Below are 20,729 nucleotides of genomic sequence, written 5' to 3' on the forward strand. Positions count from 1 at the left end.
AACATTAAACTACTCTCTTTAAAAACACTTTAAAACAGTCTAAAAACAGTCCTTAAATATGATTTTAAAACAAGAAATGTAAAGAGACAGAGCAGTTTCAGACACCAAAGGCCTTGTGGGACAACATTGCTTTAGCTGTAGGAGTAGATTACTCCATGGATGGATTGTCCAAGATAGGACATCACTGATTGTGACTGGGGCTGCTCCTGCTGATTTCAGTCACAGTGCCTGTGCCAACAATTGCTGTATGCCAATCAGAAATTTGTCCAATGAAGCATTTTCCATTACTACATTTTCATTGGTGAAAGCTTCCCAGTAGCTGTGTGGTTCTCTTAGGTTGGGCCCAATACTGTAATTTCGCTAATGGAACAGCTTTGGTCAGTGTAACTACAAGGGATCAATTCTCCTTCCCCTCCACCTACACATCCTCAAAGTGCTCTCCAGATACTTTCTTCCATTCTTTATATATATTCCTTTTCCTTTTCACTTTCTTCTTGAGTTTTCTGTTCTACCACTTTGTCTTTTTCAGATGTTTTTCATTTTTCATGAAATTCCTTCCTTCGTCCTTCTTCATGAAATCCCACCCAAGCTCGATGTATTATCTTTTAGCATTTCTACCCATGGGATTTCTACCCATGCCCGGTATTCTTCTAAGTTTGATAAAACTAACTCTCCTGAAATCCATGGTTTGATTTGACTATACTCTTTGTTGGCCTCTCCCACAATAATGAATTCTAGCATTATATGGTCAGTCCTCCATAAAGCACCGACTGCTTTGATTCCAGTGACCAATTCTTCCCTATTAGTTAAGATTAAGTCTAGGATTTCTGATCCTCTTTCTCTTTCCATCACCCTTTGAAAAAAAAGAAATTATCTGCAAGGTACATCAGGAATTTGTTGGAGAGCCTATGCTTAGCAGAGCTAGTCTCCCAGAAGATATCAGGATAACTGAAGTTCCCCATAACTACCATTTCTTGCTCGCTGGAGATTTTTGAGATAATCCACCACCTCATCTTGGTTCGATAGCCTGTAAACTCCTATCATGTTGTTTTAATTCTTTCTCCACTTATTTTTACTCAAATCCTCTGTACTGATTCAGTTTGATTATTCATGTGGATTTCTGTACAAGTGAATTTGTCTTTGACTATTCCCCTTCCTCTCATGCCACATAGAATCTTTTTGAATAGATTATATCCTTCAGTTGTTATATTCCAATCATGGGAGTCATTCCACAAAGTCTCTGTTATACCTATAAACTCATATTTACCTTCTAGCACTAGGAATTCAAGCCCACCTTGTTTGTTTCCCGAACAGCTTGCATTGTTGTATAGACGTCTAAAGCATTGTTTGTTCTCATCTTTTATTCTACTGTAAGTTTTACTGTGGCTCCAATTATCAGCCTCAGCTTCGCAACTGTGTGTTTAGAATTTGTTTTTTGACAGATTTTTAAGCTATCATCTCCACCCACCCCTCCTCCAAGGATTTGGTTTAAACCTCTCTTGATCAAATTTATCCTGCTTTTTTCAAAGATGTAGTTCCCAGTCTTTGTTAGGTGTAGCTCATCTGTAGCCAATAATCCTTCATCTAAGAAGTGAAGATGAAGGTACCAAAAACCCAACATCTCCTGTTGACACCATCTGCTTAGCCAGTCATTCAATGGCAGTATCTTTCTGTCCCTATGTTCTCCTCTATCTTTTATTGCTAGAATTGGCAAGAATACAGTCTGTGCATCTAAATTCTTCATTTTCCTGCCTAGGGCTTCTTAGTATAAGGTGATCTGCTGAAAGGTTATCTTTACAGTATCATTGGTGCCCATATGAATCAGAAAATAGGTACTGTATTCTGTGCTTGATAAGATTCAGCAACTGGCCAGTGGCATCCTGGATACACACACCAGGAAGACAACACACTTCCTGATTCATCTTGTCCAGCTGGAACACACTATACTATGCTATACTATACTATACTATACTATACTATACTCAGTACTAATGAGAAATTAATCACTTCCACCAGCACCTTTCTTTTCTTCTTGATGTAGTTGTTGTTCAGGGTGACCAGTGCTCTCCTTTTCCAGTTCATATCCTACATTCCAACCTTCAGTCCAGGAGGAATTCCAAAATGTCCTGCATTTTGAGAATGACTAAGAAGCATGAATTTATATTTATATGAATGTTTTTAGGTGTTATTTTGTAATGTCCTACATTTTTTCTCAAATGCCATACATTTTGCAATGCCTTGTCCTCCTTAGCACACTGTTGTTGGTTAGGTCGACTCCTTCTTTGGTATGAAGTGCATCTTGCTCCTGGTTTCCTGTTTGCATCTCACTACCACTGTTATCCTTAGGAAGATTTAGGAAGTGATTGCTTAGTGGTAGTGGTTCCAAATCCTTTGTGCATGATCTGCTCCCAATAGTGACTTTCTTCCAAGGTTTTCCTCACTATTACAGCCCACTTCATTTTCCTTCATAGTTTCTTCCTGTTGGTTTTGTAGGATCATTTCTCCCTATTGGTCTGTCCAGGAAGCCCTTGTATAATTCGATGCACTGAAAATCCCCACATGTGGTTTCAGTGCACTAACCTTCTCTTCCAAGATAGCCACCAGCCATCACACAGAATGGACTTGCAGCAAATCTAGTCAATGTGGTTTTCTGGCAAGAAGACAAACATTGTACATACATTGCAGCCAGTCAACAATGACAGATCCTTCTGCCTCCATCCCTGCAGTTATTTTTTTCATCCCTTTCAGACTATAGTAACTCTTACTGCTATGGCTGCAATAACTAGTGGTTGCTAGCTCTTCCCCCAAGCAAGCCAGCGGCTAAGGACTCCTTAGACCCCCCCCCCTCCCTTAGACTCCTCAGGGAGTGCATACAAAAACAGACAACAGCCCTCCCCCCACATGCCTTCAAACAAAAGACACAGTCAGAGTCAAGGATGACTCCAAAACACAGTTCACCTTCTGCTCTCTCCTCAGACAACCACTATTCCTTTGGATGTTGCCATGTCAGTAATAGTGGTATCGAACTGCTATAGTTATAACTAAGCAGTGCAGATAAACTCTTAGAGATTTCTTCAGAACCCTTCATAGCGATCGAAGTTAAACTCAAGTCTGGAATTAAGTCTTCTTGATCTGAATATAAATATTGCTCTTGGCAACCCAGGGTCGATGTTTGTACAAAGCTCACATTTGCTTTCATTACTGAGTTTAATATGGGAGGTGATCCACTAGTGCTGCTGTTTTATATCCACTTAACGTGGAAATAAACCTTTTTGAAATTAATAAGATCTCTCAATGAGACTGCTCTTTTAAGTTGTACAATGTTCATCCACATATATAAGGATATTTCCAGATTCTGAGCTATTTTATTAGCAATGTTGATACATAGGTTGACCTGAGTGTTAAATATAGACAGCACCCTGTTATCTGCAGATATTGAGCATTATTGAACAGTGTCTCTCCGATGGTCATCTCCTTAACTTTTTCCTCTTTTGTAGGCCTGTCAATCAGTGACAAGCTCCTCAGGCTGATGACTGTGCGATATGGGGATTCTACCATGAGGATAAACCTTCCTGATTTTGTGTGTTGTATGATACGCCTGGAGACCATGGCAAGTAAGTGACACATTTGTCAGGATTTGTCAGGAAAGAGAGTGATTAACAAAGAAAACTTATACATATCAGGAGCAAACATTTTGGTTTCCACCTTCTTCAGTTGCCAAAGATGAAACTGGCTGCATACTAGGTAGCAGTATAGAACATCTTGTTATCAGAATAGTGGATAAAATAAAGGCAGGTATTGTCCTTTAAATTGAGACCATGCGTGTTATAGTCTATAAATCCACAAATTCTTCCTTCTGTCTAAAATGTCTGAAAGGGATGCATCTCAGTGCCAAACAGAGATAAATCAGAGATGCGTTGATGTCCCAAGTTGAAACATGTGGCCACTAGTTGCTCTAGCTTCCTGGTTAGAATAGCAGAGATTTGGTTACATAGATCTGTAGTTGTTTTGCCCATGTACAGCAGATGACACCCCGAATGCCTTCATTCAAACAAATACATATAAATATTCAACTAGCTGGTGAGATATTGTTTAATATAGTAGGTCCTGCCAGCCACTATGCTCCTAAAAGTGACAGTTTGCTTAAGGTATTTGCAGGGAATACAGTGCTTTGAATCACAAGGGTGCAATTCTGGATTCCTAACTGGGGTTTCAGGACAGCTTTTATTAGCAATCTCCTTTGATTTGGTGGCTAGTGGAAAGCTATAACTGGAGGCTTCCTGATGGCTCTAGAAAGATGTTCTGAATTTGTTCCCAGCTGATAAATTTCTCTAATGTTGGGAGATTTTCACTCAAAATGATGGTTGCTGCCCTGATGTTGTCACTCTTTATATATGAAGGATATTCCCTTTGAAGTAGATGTTGCTTGAGTATGTTGGTCATTTTACAGTAGGAGGTTTTTGTTTGTTTGTTTGTTTTAGTGTTATAGATGTTTTAGGACTTGTCTACATGGAAAAATTACCTCTGAATTTCCCCTGAGCTGATCACATCCCCTTTACATGACACAAGACCAAAACTTCAAATTGGGTCAGGATACCTGCATCCAATTCAGGGATTCCTCCCCTACATTTAGATAACTCATCTTTTGCTGCCAGTTTTTGGTTCTATTTGGCTGCCTTCACCCATGGTCTTTATGCGTCTCCCAGTGGTACCACAGTGGGCACATTCACTCTGAGGTCAGAATGAGTGCTCCGCATTATTAGCATCATTAGCATTGCTGAGCACCCCATTCTGACCTCAGCAGTGGAAATGGGCAATGAACGGAGACTGCAAGGAAAGACAGGTACCCATTGTTCACTGCAAGAGTCAAAAACCCATAGCAAAAAAGATCAGGTAAGGGGCAAATTTGAGGAGAGTTAGAGGCCAGAATACTCTGGGGCAGCCTGATGTTTTTGGCTCTCTGGGGCAGCCTGATGTATTCTGCCCAGTGTGGACTTAACCTTTGATTCTTAGGACCAAGCTGTAGATAATTTATTGTAATGTACTTGGAATGGCAGGAACTCCAATCCAGATAAGCATGACTATCAGTGAGCTTATTGTGGAGATATGTGACAACTTTGAGATTCTCCGTGGTAAGGAGGACCATAAGGAAAGGGATATATCAATGTTTACTTGTGTTACTAGAGGTAAATTTGATAGTAGTAATGTATAATGTAAACTTTTCAAAGGATCCCTTTCTCTTAGTCCAGACCATAAAGATGTCTTCAATGTATCTGCACTATGAAGTCTTTGTCCAAAAATCTGTGTATTTTCTCATCTTTAGCTTTCTGTGATTCATATATTAAACAACACATCACCTGGCAGCCCTGCAATCTTATATTAAACAATGCATCGCCTGCCAGTGTTGCAAACTTATTTGTATAATGGAATGTAGGCATGCAGGATGTTATCTGCAGGATGTAGACAAACAACCATAGACTTGCATACACACTTCAGGAACCATAAGTCTTCTTTCCTAATCAGGAACCTACAGCAACCAGTGAGTAGGTATTTCAACTGGAAACATTACAGCCACTTTGATTTGTGCCTTTTGTCATTGGGGTGCCACCTCATCCAGACACTTGGAGGAAAGGGAAAAATTTTGGATTTATAGTTTAAAAAATATTATACCACATGGACTCAACTTACAGGATAATAGGATCAATAAGAATGCTGATGAAATTGAGCCGTATAGAACACTAAACTGCCACCTGTTATACGGCTCATTTTCATCTTTAGCAACTGAAAAAGGTAGAAGCTGAAATGTTTTGCTCTAGATAGATAGATAGATATTAAGTTCTGATCATTAATTGTGTCAATAAATATATGTATCACCAGTGATTAACTGCATCTTTCCAGGTAAACTTGGAAGAAGTGCTGTTGATTTGCATTTTAATCATATATATCACACCCTCTCATGTCCTTATTTGGTACTGATGTGCCTTCCCCTTCAGACATTTTGGACCAAAGGGAGAATTTTTGGATCTATAGACTTAAGACCACATGGCCTCACCTTAGCAGATAATACCATCATCCACTAAAGAATGCTGGAAACAGAGAGTTCTGAACTGCCACCTTGTGTGCAGCTTGTTTCATCTTCAATATTTGAAGAATGTGGAAGCTTAAACATTTTGTTTATTTATATTTTTCAATTTAGTTTGTTAATCACACACAGACAAAGACTTACACACTTTAGAATAAGATACCTCTGCAGTTAAGGGTGGATGGATATTTTTCAGATCCTACAGTTTTAAAGCATTTTTAAAGCACCAGTTCATTTCATTCCATTTCTAGATAAAAACTGTGTGAAAATTCATTGCACTTTTGCAGACATTTTTCTTAACTATGCATTTTAGATGCTTTCCTAAGCATATAGCATTACAAAAAAACCTCATACTTGCTATTAACTATGCATTGCTCCTAGTAAATTTATCATTGCACTTTCCCCCCAGGTATGCATTTTGTATACATTTTTTTTTAAAAAAAAAATAGAGAAATGTATTGCAAAAATTCTGACAAGTGTAAGGAATTGAATAAGTGCATCCTGGTTTACATATTAGTTAGGAAATGTGAATTGTGTCAGTTCAAGTTAAAATGAAAACTAAATTCAGTTCTCTTCTATCCTTACTTGTGTCATTATACATATTAAACCAGGTATCAATGTGATTTTATAGTCTTAATGTGTTTTGGGTGTTAATATGTTTTAATGATTTTCACTTTAACCAATAGTCTGGAACCTGTAGTTGGGAACCAAGTAACTTACTTACCAAGCATTTGGAAATTCAGAATATGTAATCTGTTCCCTAGAATCATTCACAGAGGCCAGAAAACAGGATGTAAAAATAGCAAGGACCAAATATATTGCTGTGTTTAAATACAACATAATTAACGTGACCTAATGTTCTGCATTGTCCATTCCTAAAACTATGCTGTGAAATAGAATTATTTTAAAGGACTGTCCTCCTGATTTTTAAAACTTTTTATTTTATTTTGCCAGAGAGCTTGTAGCAGAGCATCACATCCAAAATATGATACAATTTCAGATCTTGCAAATAAGATGATCATCTTATTCATCTGGAAGTCTTTGGCTCAATTGCTCTGGTTGATTGCAAACCTTTTCTTCCCTTCCTTCAAAAAAAAACAAAACAAAACAACTCCCCCAGCAATAAACAGGAGGAAGTGTGCATATCCAAATATATAGTAAAAGTCTTTTTTCAGTCTATAATTGATACTGGATGTTGCCCTGAGCCACACTGCACACTGCTAAAGAAATAAGCCATTGTCTTGAAAGTAACTTCTGAATTAGAACATGTTGTAGCAAACAAAACTGTCAGGCTACATATTAACTTTTATTCAGATTAATCTAGCTTGGATTTTACCACATACCTGTGAAAATACAGTGAAAATAGTATCTTTCTTAAAAATCATAGAAAGTTAATAAATTAAACTGCAGATCACAAAATATTTGCAAGATTTCTTCACCCAATGGATGTTAAATTTTTATTCATGCCCACTTTAAATTATGCAAGTATGATAAAAAGCAGCTCACATAGTCAGAGTAATAATAAAATGTAGATCTTTTAAAAAGCTGGTACAGGAGAGTATTCACACTTCCAAAGCTGTCTACAATGAGCAACTAAAATCCACTGGTATCTTTCAATTATTATTTTCCTGAAAAACTGTATTATACATTTCTTCAAACACTTAAAAGTACTGTCCATGGGGCTTTCTTATCGAAGCCCCCCCCCCCCCCGAGCTAAGTAGAAATAAAGAGCCTTTCACCAGCAATGAGAATTGAAAATAGATAGTAATAAGAATTAAATATATAAATGCATTAAACTGGTGGATCAGAATTAAATTAGGAGTGAGTGACATGAAGTGGTCAGGGGGGCAATGTTCTAAAATTCATGGGGGGAATTCCTGTAAAATGGAAATGGAGGGAAGTCACCTTTCAGTGTTGTATCCCCCTCCCATTTTAAAGCCTTTGCTGGGCGGGTGGCATTGTGCTGGGTTCTGGGTGAAAACCATCATTCTGGAAGCCTTCAGGAGTGAGAAAATGTACTTTTACTGCAATAAATTTTAGGTGCATTGATGCATTGGACTGTGGGCAAGGTGAGCAGATTACAGATGGAAAAACTGGCCTTTGGGAAGATGGACTTGGCCTATCCATTGTTTCAACAATAGTTTGTTTTAAACAAGTCAAAGTTAAAGCATGGTTTCTGATCCTAGTTTATTCCTTTCAACTTTAATTTAAATTAAACAGTTTGTAACATGACCATAATGGTAAATTGTTGTTAGTTTAAATTAGGAATCAGATTCTTCCAGTTTCATGTATGTGCCACATGAAAGAAGAGAGGAGAGCACATGAGCCCAAGGTTTGTCCAGGGTCATCTTCATGATTTAAAACTATACCTAGAGTCTGCTATTATGATTTAATATAATGTCCAAATGAAGCCAATGTCTCTAGGGAACACTTGGCTTTTGCACAGCCCCTCTTTATTTTGATGGTCTTTGCATAGGCTGTAGGGCTAAATCACAAAAAACATTATATTTGTGAATTTTTGTTCTTTCAGATTGCTGAACTCAGACTGGGGCTTATTTCCAGTGTTGCCAATTTTGGGATTTTCCCCCAAATTAAAGTTTTTCTGTGACATTTCTGGGATTGCTAAATTTCTGGGAAGATTCTGGAAAATTCAGCCTTCAGGAAAATTCAACCTTCCCGCCAAAAAAAACCCGCCCCAAAATACCTTCCCACCCCCAAAAAACCTCCCAACACACCACCCATCCTGGAAGTCCCACCCCATTTAGCTTTCCCATAGTGCCTTGCATGTGCCCCAACCCGGAAGTCCCACCCCCATTCCAGGAAATTTGGGGGCATTCCGGGAAGCCAATCAGGGAATTTCCTTTGAGGGTGATTGGCAACACCGCTCATTTCCCACTGGGATTGCACTTTATAGGAAAACCCTAGTGTGTGGAATTTTACTTTTGCACTTTTTAAGCTTTAGAATTAGAACCCCCCCCAGATATCACCGACTGTATGCAGCAGTATGTAAAAGAAAATATTTCATAGTACTTTATAGCATTGCTCCTTTTTCTGTCGTTTTACAAACTCCTTTTCAAGTTCTCATAAAACAAGAAGTTTTATTTTGTACTCTCCAGAGGCATTTCACAATTTATCTACAGATGGGAGGGGAATCTATTTTACTGAAGAACAGGTGAGTGGAGCTTATTACCATTTTTGCCTTTTCTGCAATTCTGCATAGTTTCTTTTTTACCTTTAGAAATAAAATGTCTTTTCCTCTCAAATGTGACTCAAATAGCTTATTTGTGCTCCCTGCTGCTTTGGGCCTGGCATAGTATTTTTCCTCCCTACAGGGACAATGGGAAGGATTTTTTTTTTAAATTTCAAAATAATGTCCTTTATCGGTGCTCTCATTCATATATAGAAGGGCTAGATTGCTGGTGATGCTGAAGACCCTTTTCTTGACAGTAGAGTACACCATACCAGGCTAGATGAGTAGTTTGCAGGGCTCTTCCCAGGTATTTTTCTCCTTAAAGTACAGGAGCAAATGGTGTCTTCCATGTCCCACTCCAAGCTAAAGTGAATAGCCAATCAAGTTATTAGGCTCTTCCAAACTGGTATGGGGGAACACAATATAACTTCCACAATATAACCCTGTTGCTTTTGCAGGGCACTGCTGGTTGTTGTAAACTCCATGTCTACACATTTCCTGCCAGTTTCCTGTTGTTTGGGGGAGAGGGTCTGTTTTGTTTCCAGGCATAGCCATTTCTTGAATTCTCACTAGATTACTTTTAAAACTGGGGCTGTGGTTTGCTGAGATTGGGTTCAGCTCCACCATGTTTGGAAAAAAAAAATGTTACAGTGCATCAATTTGTCAGTGAACTAGGGGAGTAGCATTTCAGTGCAAAATTGCTGTTATATTTTACCCATTTCTTGGATTTTTGTGCTAAAATGTTTTTTCTATGCATACAAATTCCACTGCAACACTTTGGAATGTCTGAATATGGAGAGAATATTGTAGAGAAGTATTCATTTCTGCCTGCAACAGAGAGAAAGATACTTCTGCAAGCATAAGGCACAATTATGCTTGCATATGTTGCTGACAGAAAGCAGGACAGTATATGTACCCAGGCAGGCCTTGCCCCCAATCTGCTGCCCTTTTCACTGAAAACAGTCTTCCCACTTGACTTAATGTTAGTATTGGGTCTGGTTTGACCTGTTATAGGGCAGCTTTCTATGACATCACAGCCATTCACATTAACAAAGATATGGGGTTACGGGGAATATATGGAAAGCGAGGAAGTGTTCCTTTTTGAGGCTACAGCTCCCCAGAATCCCACAATCCTCCTGACCACTGACCATGCTGTCTGGGAGATTCTGGGTACTGTAGTCCAAAGAAAGTGGCTTTCCCAGTTCTGCTCTTGTATTATTGCTTTAGACAAAGCAGCCTTACATAGGGAGAAAGGAGAAAAATCATGGGCTTTGCAAATGCTTGTTCTATAGCCTTGGGGGAAGTCACAGTCTATTGAACTAAAGTTGGACAGTGGCTCAGCTGTCTCTGTACTCCTGATTCAATCTACTTCCATTACTTTACAAATGCATTGAACCAAAACTACATTTAGGGTGCCATTTGAAAAAACAAATCCCTGTGTGCAACTGCCTGACATTTTTAGTCTCTGCATTGGACCTGAGGAGTTTTACATTGACCGTAAACAGTCTCTTATCCAAGACAGAGATTTATTTGCTGTGATAAACCTCAGGGAAGTCAACATGAATTCTCCTCCATGACACATTACTTTGCCTTGGAAAAATCCATCTCTGCTACTTCAAGAGGAGAAGCCACCTCCCATTTTGGGAGAAAGGCAGGATATAAATCCAGTTAATTAATTAATATGATACAGCACAAATATCAAAGGGTCTTGAATCTCCTGAAGGATTTAACCAGTTTGTCTTTGGTAATCCTAACTAGCGTGGACCGACAGAATAAGTGAGAACCGGAAAGTCAAAACTTATTTGTTGAGTTCCTGCATTTACAATTAGGCTTTCACCAATATGATGATACAAATTATCATTTTTCTCACAAACCCTTGCTGTAACCATCCTTCCACAGAAGGCTAAAGACAAAGTAGTTGAATTTCACACATTCGCTTGCATTTCAATAAGAGCAGGGGCAGCCTTCCAGTTGGGTTTTTTTGACTGTAAATCCCATGATCCCTACTATTGGCTACACAAGCTAAGATGGCTGGGAGTTTAAGTCCAACAAGATCTAAAGACCTAAGATTGCCAAGTCCTATACAAGATCAGTTTCACATCTACACGTGTACTATGTCCAATTTTTTGAAGTGAATATTTGACCAAATGATCAATAGTGCCATTTATCTGGATCCAGTTTTGCTGCTTTATTTTAGAGTGTGAGATGAATGTGTCTTAATAGACAGATGAAAGAACTGTTCTGATGGATTAAAGCTAAACATGGAAAGAGGGGAAGCAGGGATTAGTGCTCAGTACTCCAGATAGAAATAAAATCCCAGAATCCCCAAGCCACTGGGATTGTGAGAGTTGTATTTCCCCAATAAATAAGTAAGTAAATAAATGAAAATTTCCAACTCTGTACATGGTGATTTTCTGAAGAGAAAGGCCTTTGATATTCTTGGATATTCTCCCTGTGGTTTAGAATCACCATAATTAACCATTTGTGGGGTAAGAGAACAATTTCTAACACCATCTGTGAAGTAGCTGATACTGTTCCAAAATCAAAGTGTAATTTGAGAGAGAGAGAGAGAATGAGATACATAGATAGGCAGCCCTATATACTGAATATATTTTGCACTGATTTTCCAAAAACACTGATTTTTTTTCCCCCTCATTCTTCTCTCCCCCTGCCTTTCTTCTAGTGGGTTACAATGGTCATGTATTGCTGATCAAGTGATACATTTCTATAAATACAGGTAAGAATTCACACAAATGCTACTTATGATGGCGGGGGAGGACTTTATAATTTCTCTCTTGCTTTCAGACAAGCTAGCCACTTCTGTGCTTAAAAGAAAGGCCATGGCACAATGTGTTGTTGAATCCACTCCAATATCTGATGCCTCTTTAACACCAGTTTTCATTTCCGCATACTCTTGGACCAGTCACCTTTCCTCCTGTATATAGTCAACAAGCAATTTGCATTCTTGACACCCACAGCTGAATTCAACAAGTGGATAATGCATTTCAGTTCTCCAAATTACTTGATCCTGTGTGAATTTACCCTAAACTCAGTTAAATGGGAGTTGCTCCCAAATTAAGGATGCATAGAATTGCCTGTGTTCCAGTGTTAGACATTTCTGCTGGCAAGCCTGGATGTCTGTAGGCATTTAATATATTCTTTAAAAAAAAACGATGGAAGGGCTGATTACTCTTTCTCCCCATGCTGGTGTCCTGATGAATATTTCCTCCGCTGAGTATATTATTCAACCTGAGAGGGTAGTAGAGAAATGAATTCACTTACCTCAGTCCAATGGTAATATTCTCTCTTTGGAGGTTTGAGATGGGCTGAGGTAAAAGAGAGAATGGTTTACAATCCATCTGCCACATAATCCAGTGTTGTTATCCTGCATCTTGTGAATGCAATTGAACTTTTCAGTGCGGGCTCAAGTTATTTGATACCTAAGGCAGAGCAGCAAGTGCAAGGCTGTATCTGGACTGCAGAAACAACACAGTTTGACACCACCCAGAATTCTGTAGCATTGAGCCGTAGCAGTTAAAGTTGTGTCAAACTGGATCATTGCTGCAGTGCATATGCAGCCCAAGCCAAAGTGTACTCCACCTAGAATCAACAAACATTGATACTCTACACTAGCTACTTAGTTATGTATGTGTAACTAAGGTATTATTCACACATTTTGTTTTGCAACATGACTATGCAAATAATCTCAATCATCCATTCTCAATTTGTTGTTCACACTATTTTTTTTTAAATAGAACCCCCATCTCTGTGGGTTCTGTTGCCCACGTGTGTCGGCACTGTGAATAAAGATGGAGTTGATGATGCAGATGTATTGAAAACATATTCAAGACATGCAGAGTTTTATCCCAGTTTATCCCAGGTCTATTCACATTAGTTATTCACACAGCTGACAATGCAAATTTTTGGGTGGTGGTGGCAGCCCCCTCTTCCCAACTTCATTGGATGCATTCTATGTAATCATAGAGTCATAGAATCATAGAGTTAGAAGAGAGTTAGAAGAGACCACAAGGGCCATCCAGTCCAACCCCCTGCCATGCAGGAATTTGTTTCTGGTTTCTCCACTTCTCACCAGGCATCAAATGGTCATGTGAACAACACAGATTCAACTCACATTCTTTCACCGTCTGAATAACCCCTATGTAACATCTCCTGCCCTGACCCTCTCAGCCAAACTTAACAGCCAGAAGGCAAATTGGGTGAAAGAGATTTGTTCAGGTGCTAGCTGGGGCATAAGGAGGACAAAAAAACTCACCAGCAAGTGAGGCTGTGACAAGGAATTGCAGCAAGAGCCCTACTTCTTGCCATCACAACCTTGCTTGCTGGTGGGAAGGAGCTGGAAATGTAATCCTTTTGGCATGCCAAATAGAAGCTGAAAAGACCTCTTTAGCTTGATTCGACTACTGGCTGTTAGATGGGCTGGGAAGCATTTACATAGTTTTACAGTAAGACTATGTAGTCTTACTGAATACCAAGCAGTTACAGATCTGTAGCTCTAGATTGTGAATTTGTAACTCCAGTATAGAATGTCAAGCAAAGTTATGAGGAGGGGGTTGTCCTAGGAAAAATCCAGGCACACTACGAGGAAGTTAAAGCATAAATACGAAAGTGTGTGCAATTAGTGTTGTTTGTATTTGGTTTGTGTATGATGATAATGTAATGTTACAAGATGTTGTATAGATGATATAAGAATGTTTTCTGTTTTTTAATCATAAAAAATCTAAAATAATAATAAAAAAGAAAATTTCCCAAACACCTCTCTCCCTCCCTGTTCATAAAAATAGAAGGATAAAAAATAACTAACGGTTAGATCATGGCACTCAGACTCTGATGCCATGGTCTCACTCTCACTAGTTATAGGACTAAGGACAGTATTGACATGCATAACACTGAATTGGTAATAAATAAAGATGTAAAATTTCTGGAAATTTAAAGCCATTAACACATTCTCCATGTTTTTCCAGAAAATAAACAAATTTTCAGATTTTTAAAAAGTAGTATTAACTCTCATTACAGACTGAAAGTCTTTTTGTTACTTTGAGAACGTAAAATTAATTATGTATAGCCTAGTTTGGCACAGAAACGTCAAGTCTGGTAAAGTACATTTCTTTTTTAGAAAATAATTACAAGTAGGGGTTGTTGTGGGGTTTTTTTGCAGTTTTCTTTTTATTTTTTGTTAAAATGGAGCTACAACATCCTGAACTGTAAGGAACACCAGAACCATTAAAAAAATCATTTTTTCTATTGTTTTAGTAATAAATAAATGAATACAACAAAAAAACCTCTTGTTTTTATGAGCTAGAAAAAACAAACAAAAAACAAGTGAAAGCCAAAATATCAAAAATAGGAGACACTCTCAACATTTAGCAGAACAATGAAAACAATATAGTTTCTTCTTGTTCTCTGTAAAGAGCCTAAACACCTTAAAGGCACCAGATCCAATGTGATTTTGGACCCTACATTTGATATGAAGCAGGAGTAAATATATGAATACATGGTCTTAAACATTTCACTCTTTATTCAGAAAACAATATTCCATATCAATTTTTTTTCATTTTTTCCAGGAAAAAATGAAGGTTCAGGGGGGAAAAAACAAGGTTTATCCCAATTTTTTCTGAATCTTCACATCTCTAGGAATAAGCTCACATAGACACTGCAGAAATAATCCAATTTGACACGACTTTGACAACCAAGGTTCAGTGCTATGGAACTCTGAGATTTATAGTTTGTTCTACCACCAGAGCTTTGTTTTGGTGCCACAGCAACTACAAACCCCAGAGTTCCATAGCATTAAGCTATGGCAGTCAAAGTGGTGTCAAACTGGATTATTTTCTCATTGTGGGTGTAGCCATAATAAACTCACTAAAAATAGAAACATTTGAACTAAGCCTTAATGACAGCAGTGTAGCATTGTTCTCCATGTGGAGTGATTCTACCATTGGCCATTCTCCAATGCACAGATGTATCATAGAGCCACTGCAGATCCTCCCCCACATCCATTCCTGGTGAAGAGTAAGACAGATCACAGAAGCATCTAGCTGAATCCCCTTAGCCAGATGCAAAATGGCTTCATCATTTGCTGAAGTCCATTATGATCATCCAAAGGTCTCATTATCTGATATAATCATAGAATCATAGAGTTAGAAGAGACCACAAGGGCCATCCAGTCCAACCCCATGCCATGCAGGAATTCGTTTCTGGTTTCTCCACTTCTCACCAGGCATCAAATGGTCAAGTGTTACAACAGCTCTACAGTACAGTTGACCTCATGTATAAACTGAGGTCAGGTTTTGAGGGCAAAATTATGGATTTTGATATGACCTGTGGGTAAGTTTTGGGTAAAATTTAGGGACATGTAACAAAGTCTCTAAAGTATAAAACAAAGGAAAACAATGCCAAAGAACTTACAACATCCCAGCAATCATAACAGTTTGTGCTCACAATAAAGGCTGGATGAGTGAGAGAATAGAGTGGGGTCAGTGCTTTTGATAATTGTTTGATACATTTAAGAAAATATAGAGGAGAATAGTAGTTTGAATTTAATCTTCTTTCCTCTTTCCAGATTGCTCAATTTTGAGTGAAATTTAAACATTCTAGTGCCTTTGAAAAATACTTAAGTCTGAAGCCTTAAGTTTGAAAGGAAGACAGCATTAATGAATGGAAACTGGATATGATATGGAAAATGGAAAACAAAGAGATATGCACAGGGGACACTTACAGAAGACAGTGTATAATCTGTTCTAACGTTTTTCCTGGTATTGAAGCCAGGACAACTGACCTGCAGTTTCCTGGATCTGAAGAGAGGGAGATATAGTTGTTTCCAGTCCTTTGGCACTTCACTCATTCTCCAAGATTTTTCAAAAAGGATGGCAAGTGGTTCCGCGAGTACATCAGCAAGTTCCTTTAATACTCTGAGATGCAGTTCATGTGTCTCTGTAGATCTGAACTGATTTAGATTAACTAACTGATACCTAACTCCTTATCAATCTTGAATTACAATCCTGATTCCTTTGAGTTCTATGCTGATGCATGGAGGCACACCATCCTCTTTTGGGGGAGGGAAAGAAGGAAGATATGTTTTGAGCCATTCTGCCTTTTCACTGTGATCTTTTATCAATTTACTATCCCTGTTGATCAGCAGTCCCACCATTTCCTTCATCATTTTCCTGCTTCAAAAACCTGTTTGTGTTGCTCCTTGTTTGCCTAGCACATTTCAGCTCATTCTGAGCTTTAGCTTTTTTTACACTATATCTGCAAGTCTGAGCTACAATTTTGGAACTACAACACTGGCATTCTTCCTTGGAAATTTATTTTTCCTTCCATTCTTAATACATGCACTTTTTTTTCTTGTCACTTACTCCTCAAGTTGAATTTGCAGCGACTTTGGCTTTTCAAATGTTTCCCATTTTTCTTCTTCCGTGGATCAGCATCAATAAATGTTAAATCTCTTTGATAAATTGTCTGACACTGTCATATTTACATCTTCCTAGGCAGGATCTTGGCTGTACACATACACACACCAAAGATAAGTGTGACACAAAGGTGCCAGTTGACTGTAGGCTGTAGTCCTTTGCACCAGTGGCAGACAATTGTTCCCAACAGGGGAGTCACCTCACTTGTCATGGTAATACCATTAGATGCCAGTGCACTTCCTCTGGCTAGCAGGTTTCAGTGTTCTAGTTTTTTTAAAAACCCACCAAGATGGATCCAAATAAACTGAAGTTTGCCTTCCTTTGATTTAGACATCCCAAATCTCTCACAGGGATATACATATGGAGAGAGAAAGAGAGTGAGTGCACACATCTAGGAGTAGTCGCTTTTTAAATACTTTGTAACCTATTTCATTGCATACTAACTAATCACTACAGAAGGCAGTTCCACACACTGCCTATGTAATCAGAGCTCAATAATCCATGGCAAGCTCACTTTAAAAGCAAATAAACAGGAAATTCTATAGCATTTCATTAAAATTCCATTAAAGCAGCAAGGCACAGACTTTCACAGTGCTTCACCTGGTTCCAACACTTTGTTATCATTAACAGTTTCGAACATCTCCGTCTATGATTATTGGGCTGTGTCTATGCCTCCCTCTGCTGCTTCTCTAGTACATCAGGAAAGAGGTGGCATCAGGACTTTGAACCAGTCTAAAAAGAGAAACAATGTAGTAAAGAAGAGTCCATCTTCTTTCTGCTTCTGTCTTCAATCCTGTTTCATTCAGGTAGCCATATTCCTAACCCATACCTTAATATACACTATGTGGTATGTGGAAGTTATGGCCCTAAGTATAATATAATCCTCTCTCTACTCAAGACATTTGTTCAAAGTTGCTGTTCAATACAGTAACTACGTTGTTTCTACAGCATTTCCTCAGCATTTGTTGCTGTGTGCCTTCAAGTCATTTCTGACTTATGACAACCCAAAGGTGAACCTATCACACAGTTTTCTTGGTAGAATTTGTTCAGAGAGGGGTTGTCTTTGCTTTCATCTGAGGGTGCATCTGCACTGCAGAAATAAAGCAGTTGGACACCACTTTAACTGCCATGGCTCAATGCTGTAGAATCCTGGTGGTGCAATGGTTAAATGCTGGTACTGTAGCCACAACATTGTGAGTTCAAGTTTGAACCTGCAGGGCTCCAGGTCGACTCAGCCTTCCATCCTTTTGTAAGCTGGTAAAATCAATACCCCGCTTGTCAGGGGCAATTGGTTAATACATTGTAAACTGCTTAGAGAGTGATTAGTTCACTATTAAGTAGTATAGAAATGTAAAGTGCTGTTGCTAGTGCTACAGCTATCCTGGGATTTGTTGTGGCACCAGAGCTCTCTGAAAGGGAAGACTAAATAGCTCACAAAACTACAAATCCCAAAATTCCATAGTATTAAGCCATGGCAGTTAAACTGGTGTAAAACTGCATTAATTCTGCAGTGCAGATAGCAATAACATGTACATTTCTACACCTTTTATCAGTGAATCTGGCACTCCCTAAGCAGTTTACAATCTGTAAACTAATTGCCCCTAACAATCTGGGTACTCATTTTACCATTCTACAAAAGGATGGAAGGCTGAGTCAATCTTGGAGCCGCTGAGATTGAACGCACAACCTTGTGGCTGAGTACCAGCATTTAACCACTGTGCCACCAGATGCAGCCTGAGAGGGTGTGATTTGCCAAAGGTCACCCAGTGGGTTTTCAGAGCCAAGTGGAGATTTGAAGCCTGGTCTCCAGTGCCCCAGTCCAACATTCAAACCACTACACTGTGTTGGCTCTCCTCCCTCAGTATTACCCTTTCTCATTTCCTTGTGTCTCTACTGAACATGGTTGCAATCTAGCTCAGCCAATGAGTACAGTGGGCCCTTGATAACTGCTGGAGTTTGGTTCCAGGATTCCCCATGGTTACCAAAATCAAGTCCTATTCAATACAATGGCATAGTAAAATGGTGCCCCTTATATGCAAAAAAAAAAAAAAGAGAGAGAGAGAGAGAGGTTTTGAATCCATGGATGCAAAATCCATGGATACAGAAGGGCAAGTGTAATATTGTTGAGGATTTTATAACTGCCATTAAGGTCAGAAATAAAGAAAAGCTCCCCTGTGTATTGTTATATCTGGGCTATTCCAAGTTCTGGACCCGACATGTGAATCTAGATTTCTTTTCCTATTACAGCCTTGAGATTGCATATTGCAAGTGCTCTGTAGCAGGAGCTAATAATTCATTACAGCCAGGCTGAGCATGGCCGCCTGTGTGTAGAATGAGACAATTGGCATTGTGCTTGATTTATACCTCCAGCTAAGCTAATTAAGCAATAATTCAGGAGGAATCCATCATTGTGACAGCTTTGTTGATCAACCATCCCCAAGCAAAGTCAAAGGTGGCTAGTATCCTGGGGTGGAAAAACCCAGGTCAATAATGCAAGCTACTAAAATTGGGATGCATAACATGGCAATTCATGTGCACCAAAAACTCAGACTGCTGGTTAAAAAAAAAAAACCCAAAGCAAATGTTCAAAGCCACTATTTGTGAATAGAGCTGTCTCATTTATTTGGTCTATTTAATACCATTGCAGATTTAAGGCATGATCCAACCAAGGTGAAAGACTTCCAAACCCCACTGTTGCAATGTCCCCAAATGGAGTTCTGCCTGGAACTTCTTCTCTGCTAGAATGTGCAGGAAGACATCTTATGCTAATTGTGCTGTCCCTGTGCAGCTCCCAGAACCATCTTCCCTTCTGTTCTGGAAAATCCCAGTGGGCTTCCAAACTTGGGGGACTGCAGGACAAGGAATGCACTTGACAAAGAGCTGTTCTTCACTGGAATAAAAGCTTTCCAGTAATAGGAGGAGTCTCTCTGCAAGATGCTTTCACTACATCTAACTCAATGGGAATTAAAGGTATTAACCTGGGCTGGACTTACTCTTCAGTTTTCTTTTATTTGTAAGCCTTCTTTGTTACCAGGGATGGAAAGAATATCTATTATAATCTGTTCCCAAATTGAAAAGCAACTGCTCTGACAATTGGGGAATCCTATTCAGGAAAATGATATACCAGTGACAAGCTTGTGCAATGTTCTCCCCACATTTGAACATCCCAAAATGTAGAAAAACATGGAGGAAGTTGCACAAAAACCTGTTTTCTCAGCCTGTTCAGGAAACTTTTCTTCCATGCAGAAAATAGGTCTTTGTGCAAAACAAAACAAAACGTGTTTTCTATGCAGAATAATTCCTCTGCAACACTTTGTAATATTCAAACACAGGGAGAATACTGCAGAGAATACTGCATCTTCTCTGAAGATGCCAGCCACAGATGCAGGGAAAGCATCAGGAATAAACTCTTCTAGAACATGGCCACATAGCCCAAAAAACCCCACAAAAAAAACTGCAGAGAAATATTTGTTCTGTGAAGCTGAAGGCTATCATGGCTGGCATCCATAGTTTTTTGTGAGTTTTTCGGGCTATGTGGCCATGTTGTAGAAGAGTTCATTCCTGACATTTTGCCAACATCTGTGGCTAGCATTTTCAGAGAAAGATGCCAACCACAGATGCTGGTGAAACGTCAGGAATAAACTCTTCTAGAACATGATCACATAGCCCGAAAACCCCCCAGAAAACTATAATATTTGTTCTTTTCTGCAACAAGGAGAATACTACAATAATAATGGGTTGATGCATGTGAGGATGGAATCATTGACAATTTACACCCGTATTTGTCATATACTCAGATTACACTGAATGCTGGAGAAAGTGAACAGATGTGCCTGTTCTTCTGAATGAACAGCAGCTGAGCAGCAACTACTGCTTTTTCTGTTCTTCATTGTTCCACATTGGTTCATTGTACATGGAAGTTCCATACATACAAATTGTGAATGCACGTGCTCCCCATATTGTCTGAGGCATGACTTTTTCCTTAATCAGTATCCTAGATCACACCAACGGAACCATAAAACTTATA

The 20,729-nt window shown here is 38.9% G+C and overlaps 1 protein-coding gene across 1 annotated transcript in view; it reads left to right on the plus strand.

Moving 5' to 3' along the window:
* The window catches only part of CAPN13 (calpain 13), a 106,885-nt gene extending 91,000 nt beyond the window's left edge, over positions 1-15,885 (plus strand). Inside the window, exons 21-24 of the mRNA XM_042446033.1 lie at positions 3,498-3,614; positions 9,199-9,254; positions 11,956-12,009; positions 15,853-15,885. Coding sequence (XP_042301967.1) covers positions 3,498-3,614; positions 9,199-9,254; positions 11,956-11,982 — 200 coding nt within the window. The 3' untranslated portion in view covers positions 11,983-12,009; positions 15,853-15,885. The remainder of the gene's footprint in view (positions 1-3,497; positions 3,615-9,198; positions 9,255-11,955; positions 12,010-15,852) is intronic.
* Positions 15,886-20,729: the final 4,844 nt, after the last annotated feature.

This window comes from Sceloporus undulatus, chromosome 1 (assembly GCF_019175285.1).
Source record: "Sceloporus undulatus isolate JIND9_A2432 ecotype Alabama chromosome 1, SceUnd_v1.1, whole genome shotgun sequence".
Lineage (NCBI taxonomy): Eukaryota > Metazoa > Chordata > Lepidosauria > Squamata > Phrynosomatidae > Sceloporus > Sceloporus undulatus.